This window comes from Corvus brachyrhynchos, unplaced genomic scaffold, assembly GCF_000691975.1.
Source record: "Corvus brachyrhynchos isolate BGI_N302 unplaced genomic scaffold, ASM69197v1 scaffold106, whole genome shotgun sequence".
NCBI lineage: Eukaryota > Metazoa > Chordata > Aves > Passeriformes > Corvidae > Corvus > Corvus brachyrhynchos.
Window position 1 is genome coordinate 1756988 of NW_008238834.1, and position 7869 is coordinate 1764856.

The following is a 7869-nucleotide window of genomic DNA, read 5'->3' on the forward strand; positions in this document are numbered from 1 at the left end:
AAATCACCTCTATCCCAGTGGAAGCCAGGACACTTGTCTAGGAAAATATTGTGGTATTCTGTAACACCATGGCTGCTGTTGATGAACTGTGTGCTCTTACCCCTCTGAACAGTGTGTTGCTGCGTTTGCTGTGTCTGCTGTAGCCTCGCAGTGGGAACGCACCGGGAAGCCATTCAACCCATTGCTTGGAGAGACCTATGAACTGATCAGGTAATGAACAGAGCCTGCCCTGGAGGGTGGTATTCCATGTAAGAGATGTTTCGTGAGATTTGTCAGCTGGCTTGCAGACTGCACTTCAGCTCATAAGCTTCCAGCCATTCTCCTAGTAGCTGCTGCAGGTGCACGGAATGCATGTTGGTGTTCACCAATTCACCTCTCAGTGAAGAGAAACTACTTAACTTTTCAATTCAGAGCAGGCAGCTGAAATTTGCCAGGTTCAAAAGCAAGTTTTATCTACAAAAAATTTTTTTTTTCCCCTGAAATGTTATGAGTGCAAAGTGTGCATAAGGAGGGCATACGGGACTGTTCAGAGTACCTAGTAAGCAATGTGGGTCTATTAATGTGTAGCTCCACCAAAAGCACATTTTTCTTCCAGTTAATATTTTGGCCTGTGTTTAGGTGAAAATTTTAAGAAAGAGATCAGTATCAAAAGTAGTTATACAGATTCACCAGATCTGGTAGTTCTTGTTTCTTTTTTATATTAAGTCCTTAGTTATTTAAAATGAGGACGTTCTGTGTTTTAGTTGATCTTTTCAGTTAGCCTAGGCTTTTAACTAACTCTTGCCTCGAGTACAGCAGCTGTGCATGGGTCCAAATACCTCTTTCACCTCAGGGAAAACAACTGCAACTTCACTACACTTGATACGTAGTTCTGCTTATCTTTATTTTACAGAGATGATCTTGGATTTAGACTTCTCTCAGAGCAAGTCAGCCATCATCCACCAATCAGTGCTTTCTATGCTGAAGGCTTAAATAATGATTTTGTGTTTCATGGATCAATTTATCCTAAACTCAAATTCTGGGGCAAGAGCGTGGAAGCGGAACCAAAAGGCACTATGACTTTGGAGCTTCTTGAGTAAGTGGATCAGTAATAATTGAAGGGGCACAGGGCCTCATCCTTGATGATTAGTATGCATTAGAGTCTCATGGCTTAGGAACGGACGTGTCCAACACCCACATCCCAAAGTCTTAGGGCAGATCACTTTGTGGGGAGGAGGGGATGGGAAGATGAAAGGAACTGCCATTGTTTCCCCATACATGCTGCATGCTGCTAATAGCACCAGTGGAGGCCTGGGCCTGGATGTTCTCCAAGTGCCTGGACATCAGTTCTGCTAAATGCAGCATGCCTGAGTCCTGTTGGCTTTCCTTGTGTCTTTCCATGCTAACAGTGACTGCACCAAAGTGACTGTTTTAAGGAATTGATAAAATCAGTAGCAATAGGTTGATAAACTCCCTGGGTTTACTGACTTATTGCCATGCCCATTTCAAGACTTGGAATGATGATGGCTCATTGAAGGACTTACATCCAGTACAAAAATACAGTGTTCTAATTTTTATTCCCTTCCCTTAGGCACAATGAAGCCTACACATGGACAAATCCTACATGCTGCGTGCATAACATTATTGTGGGCAAACTTTGGATCGAGCAGTATGGAAACGTGGAAATAACTAACCATAAGTACGTTAAGAGTGTGAGTGCTTTCACCTCCTGTAAGTTTGAAAAGGAAAAGCATTTGGAAGTAATTGGTGCTGTCTTGTTCTGCCTTTAGAACTGGTGAGAAATGTGTACTAAGCTTCAAGCCCTGCGGCCTCTTTGGGAAGGAGTTGCACAAAGTTGAAGGCTACATTCAGGACAAAAGGTAACAGCTTAATTCTAAGTGGGAAACAAATGACTGCCCTTGTTTCTGAGGGGAGCTGTAGAACAGAATGCCTTTAACAGTCTGTCAAGGGCATGAACCTGCAACAGCAGGGTTATGAATTCTGCAATACCAATAATGGAGTTTCAAAGTTGCCCTCAAAAGTTCTCCTTTCACATATTTTTGTCTGAAATGGGGAAATAAATCTCTTTAAGTTCCTTTGTAAACTTAGTCTGCTTTTTTTTTTTTTACAGCAAAAAGAAACTCTGTGCGTTGTATGGGAAGTGGACTGAGTGTTTGTACAGTGTTGACCCAGCTACATTCGAAGCTTACAAGAAAAACGACAAGAAAAATACAGAAGAGAAGAAAAGCAGTAAACAGGTATTAATCACATAAAGAGGTGGGATCTCAAAAGCATAATAAGACTGCTAAATATTTTAGTAGCATTTAGGAGCATTATGTTTTTCTTCACTTATCTTCTCTTTCCTAGTAGGATACAAAACAGATTGGATGAGTACCAATATTAAGGGATAAAATGCTTTCTTTCTTCTCTTGGATTTGTATTCAAACTTCCCAAAAGTTGGTGTGATCTCAATACTGTCTAGTTCATTACCTGCCTCTTCCTCCCAAGTTACATGGACGAAATAACATATCCATTAGTTAGGCCATTTCTGATCATATATGGTAACATATTCTAGTGGGAGGATTTTGATTCTTAGAAGCAGGACAGATTAGTTTCTTAATTGATAGAGGATCATCTTTTCCAGCTATTACAAGGAATTTTTTTTATTGTTTTCTATTAAATTTTCACAACTGGAGAAGTCCTGGCATTTTTAAATTTTTCTTCACAATTGATTGCTTTTTTCTCTTGTGAAAAAACCTCATTCATGATTCTTCCAAACTTCTGGTCAGCACTAAGCTTCTTGTTTAGGATGAATGGTGATGGTGACAACATACAGCTTGGTGAAGAACAGCCACTCACATAGCAGCTTAAGACAGGGACTGTTCCCCTTTGGTGACTGCAGTCAGATTTTTTTTTTTTGTTTGGGTGTTGATAGTTTCTTCAGAAACTTATGAAGAAAAGAGATGGAGAACTCTGAAAGCAATTGTGCCTGTGCAGGTTCAGATTGTTGCTGTATCTGAGCTTGCTCCAGTGCTTGTCCTCAGGAGAATGGTAAAGCACTGGGGATTGCTGCTTCTCTGGGAGTCTGACCAGGAGAACTCTAGGGAGAAGGAACAAAGGAAAACACACTCTGTGTCTTTGCTCAGCGGCCTGTTTGCATTTTCCAACAATGCTCAAGATGATCATTGCTTTTCATTTTGAAATGGAGCATCCTGTTTCATAAAACTCAAGCTGCAGTGTTGCTCTGACTCTAGGAAAATGCTTTTCCTACTTAATTAACAGAGCCCTTTCTATGTAGAAAATGAAGGCTTTGTAATGCTAGGTATGGACCAGGTAGTCTATGTTGAATATGTACTCCCACTGCCCCTTGTGTCTGAGGAGCTGATATTTTCTATGGTTTTGGAGCATTTAGATGAGCCAAGTCTCACGTATAATGTCTGGATGTGGTTTTTCCCTTCATGGTACTGAAGGATTCATTCAGGCACAAAAGTACATGGCTTTTTAAACTTCTAATTAGAAGTTTCAGATTTATGTAGTTGTTTTCCAGCTATTACTTCATGCTGCATTGCTACTAATCAAGAAATGCTTCTGCCTCCCTTGAAGGAACCTGCTCGAATGAGAGCTCTTTTGCAACTTACCCCAGATTTTCGCCTGAATCCCTTTCATTTTTATAGGAATGAAACTTAGAGGAAAATAATTTTTCAGGGAACTAGACAAGCATTCAGGTATACAAAGGTGATATTTTACTAACATGAAAAGAGTTATAGTAGATCCATGCATGGTTCTGCTTGGAATGACTTTTTTTTTTTAATCAAGATGAAGCATTTTGTGTGTAACTTTCAATGCAAATACATGGAAGAGAATAAGGTAGGCAAGAGCAACTGCCCTCACATGTGCCTCATTTACAGACACCTCATTTAAAGAGGTCTTGCTTTGGCAGTCTGTTAACTATCCTCACAGCAATATACTGAACAGTCGAGTAGCACTGAGCATAAAATATAGATCATCGTGATAAGAGCATAAGAAAATCCACATTTTACTTATTTCTCTGTAATTCTTATGCTATTTTAAGATCATGTATCCAACAAGGCAGAAATCACATTGTGTACTGTAGCCTTTAAATAAAAGGCTTGGAGTTCAACAGTCTGATATTGAATTGTCCTTGTTTTGATACAAGGATGTCTTTCTGATGTGTCCTGCTTCAAATTCCCAATTTCCGAAGGAACGATTGGGATAATTTAAAGAACAGAATGACAAGGTTGCCAGCACAGTTCAGATGTAGTCAACTAAAAGCCCCCTTTGTCTTCCTGAGAGCTGAGGAGCTAAACCTGGCCTGCGCATTGTTCTGCTGACTGTTCATTATTAAAAGCACAGTGAAGGTCTCCTCAGTGAAGCAAAATCCTTACTACAACGTCTGATTTTCCTGAAAATGGAACACATGAATTATCTCAGAGGACAACTGAGTGCATGTTGGGTACTGGATGTCTTCAGTATTACCTGATGCAACCATGGGAGAGAAAAGCTTATTAGCAGCAGGATTAAAGCTGCTGGCCTGCAGCCAAAGTATTTAAAGCATTAGTTGCCTTTAAGTTGGGCTTTAATCTCCAGTGATCTCTGAAACGTGCTGCTGTTTTTAGCTGTGATTGTGACACCAGGTTTTCTTGGGAGAGCCTTACTCATTGTCCAGCGTGGCTTTAGTTTGATATTCCAACATCCACTTCTGTGGTGGAATTAATGTCAGCATCATCAGAGCCCAGCTGCCTGAAAGCTGTGTGTAAAACAGGGAATGGTTTAGGACTAGTTCAGGTCACACCTACACTGTGATCACCAGTTACTCTCTACTGCCCCAGTAACCCTCCGTGGAGTTTTTTCCTTTCTGGGAAAAGCATTTCACAGTCCTGTGGCTACAGCTGCCTCAGGCTGTATGTGTCAGCCTTCATACCCTTCCCAGAAGATGTAGCTAATTTAGGATATTCATTTCACATTTGCAGTTTGCCATTTCAGTAGTGCAGCAGTTAATGGAAAGGAAGGCTCCTCTGGGCACAGAGCAGTAAGAAGGGCTTTCTGTTGTGCACAAACTGAGCAGCATCTGCATTTTGTGCTAGCATTTCTTTGTTGTGGAAGGATGAGGAATGTGGCTTCTATTCTTCACGTTTAATGAAGCAGTAATGAAGTTAAGTATCAGGCATGAAAATGCTTGTACTTGAGGAAACAGGACATCTCTGAGGTGGAAAAATTGACATTTCTTAATACTTGAACATCCAGCTTACATCTACAAAGATGCTGATGCAAGAAACTGTTGGTAGTGTTCCACTGGGAGGGAATTGGGAGTATGTGTGCTATGTTAATGCCTCAATCCTTCCTGACCAGAATCTAGAGAAGTCTCTTTGCTGAAATTACTCACCTTTCGTCAAGGGAATCATTTTCTGTAAGTTCCAGCATTGAATGATCGGGTGTAAATGATTTGTGACTTCAAAGAACTACTCTTTTCTTTGTGTGCTGCCTTTAGGTGGGCAATACAGAGGAATCAGATGAGATGCCATTGCCAGACTCTGAGAGTGTGTATGTTATTCCTGGAAGTGTTTTGCTATGGAAGATAACTCCAAGACCTCCAAATTCAGCACAGGTCAGCTATGCTGCTTCTTATTGAAAATGTGTGCTATCCTGTTACTCTGTATGGTTTACACAAAACACATCCATTTGTTTTGTCATTAGCAAGTCTGGATTTGCCTGTTTATTGCAACAAATTTTCCCAGCACAACTGTAACTTTCTAACGTGGGGTTGGAAGGATAACTGCCACACGGATCAGTCTAGAATTAGTGAAATTTCTCTGGAAAATGGGATGCTTCGTGTAGAGAGTGGCATGGGGCATTTCCTCACTTCTTCTCTCCATCCTGCTTCCCCCACTGAGGCACCAGCCGTGTAAGAAATCTCGCTGAAGGCTTTATTAGGGGCCAGACACTTCCAAGGACAGACCTGCATGGCACAAGTTGGTGAGTGAAAGGCTGTGAAGCTGGAGACCAATAGGCAGAATACAAGGGTATTGTGTGCAACTGAGAAGACAAAGAGTTGGTGCAGAAAAGATGCCCTCACTGCCTTAATCAAGGGGGAAATCTCTCTACAGAGATAGAGAAAATACCAGTAGGGCTGGAGAAAGAAGGTAAGAGAGGAGGAAGAGTGCACTGAGTAATTGGATGCTGGCCTCCTTAAACAGAAACACCAAGGATCACCTACACTGCCTGACAGGGCACTGTTGTTGGTATCTTGGGCAATCCTATATTGAGTGATTAAATAATACAAAAGCACTTGGATATTTGTTTTTAGCATTTTTCTTCTGCACTAAGACAGCAGCTAGAGGCATTGTAAAGTCACCTTTCATCTTTGTCTCTGCATTTCAGATGTATAATTTTACAAGCTTTGCTATGGCTTTGAATGAGTTGGACAAAGAAATGGAGAGTGTCATTCCCAAAACTGACTGCCGGCTACGACCAGATATCAGAGCTATGGAAAATGGAGAAATAGGTAACTTCAGTTATGGGCAAAGGCAGTTTTATTTTTTCTTTAAACTGAGGGACTGGAAAAAAGTTGTTAGATGAACAACTAGAGTAAGTAGCTGGCCATGCATTCCTCCATGATGCCAGGCAGTAGCTCCTTAACACAGCCTTCTGCAGGCTGTGTTGAGCTCCTGGTGTCACCCCCCTGTACAGGGGATGGTTGGGATGGAGCTCATCTTCTTCATAGTCTCCCACATCTGCTGCTGTGGTTCAGATTGGTGACCAAAGCAGTATTAAGGAAAATATCTGCACAGTGTTAAGGAAATACTTGTGAACTTTTCAGTTTCTGTTTCCATCAGCCTGATGCAGAGGGAGTGTTTTGATGTACCAGTTCTGAGAAATGCAGTCAAAACTATTAAAGTGAAGCTGCAAATGCCAAAAAATACACTTGATGCAAAATTATACTTCACTGGGAGTTGAACACTTCTGCTGTCCTAGAATAGTGAATTAGAAATAACATAATGAGACTTCCAGTGAGTAGAGGTAGTGTGCTTTTAAAATATTAAAGCAGGATGGCCAGCTTTGTAGACTAAGCATGGGGGCTGTTGCTTTCTCTTGCTTGCTAATTGATTGGGGTAAGTCATGAAACCCTGATTCAGTTTCAGCTGTATAACAGGGCAACAACTGTGAGACTTCTGATAAATAGTCTGAGATGTAGCAGTAAAAACCAGTGTCATGGTATAATACAGTGCAGTTTTGCAGTTTTGTTTCTGTTTTCTCAGAAGCTGCTAACCATGTCTTTGAGGCTTTTAAAAAAGCAGATCAGTGAATTCCCACAGCCACTCTCCCCTGCCTGTACAACTCTTTGTGGCCAGGATGATGGATATATTTGGTTCAGAGCAGCCCCAGTAATTTGTGTGTTTAATTTAAAGTGCAAATAACTATGATGTTAGCAGCAGACCATATTCCTTCATGATATACTAGTGGCATGAAGTCTGTGTAGCAGGTAGTTATACACAGTGGGTTAGTAGCCAACAGGGAATGGCTGATCAAAGTAGTTAAGAGAATCATTCTTGGAAGACTTAAGATGTGTATGAAATACCTTTTGAGGATTTAGGTATGAGACTGACTTTCATCTAATCTGCTTCTGAGTCTGACTTACTCCTTAGACCTTCTGATCATCCTTCCCACCAAAGAGAAGCAACTGTTCTGCTTGTTTAGGATGGTACATTAGTGCATTAACAAAAAAAATGAAGGGATGCTGCAGAAAGACAATTCTCTGTGGTTTGGAGATGAGTGTTTCAAACCTCTGGTGATGAGAAACTAAGTTGCACCAGGAGCAACTTAACCCAAAACTCAGCCAGAAGCAGGTGGCTAGACTTCTGAAATAAACTG

General features: G+C 41.0%; 1 protein-coding gene across 5 annotated transcripts in view; it reads left to right on the forward strand.

The window, feature by feature from the left end:
• Positions 1-7869, forward strand: part of OSBPL1A (oxysterol binding protein like 1A) — an 80131-nt gene that overhangs the window by 67018 nt on the left and 5244 nt on the right. For all 5 annotated transcript variants that reach the window (XM_017738272.1, XM_008636807.2, XM_017738273.1 and 2 more), the window contains 7 exons: positions 113-210; positions 893-1075; positions 1571-1678; positions 1770-1859; positions 2111-2237; positions 5489-5605; positions 6379-6502. In XM_017738272.1, coding sequence (XP_017593761.1) covers positions 113-210; positions 893-1075; positions 1571-1678; positions 1770-1859; positions 2111-2237; positions 5489-5605; positions 6379-6502 — 847 coding nt within the window. The remainder of the gene's footprint in view (positions 1-112; positions 211-892; positions 1076-1570; positions 1679-1769; positions 1860-2110; positions 2238-5488; positions 5606-6378; positions 6503-7869) is intronic.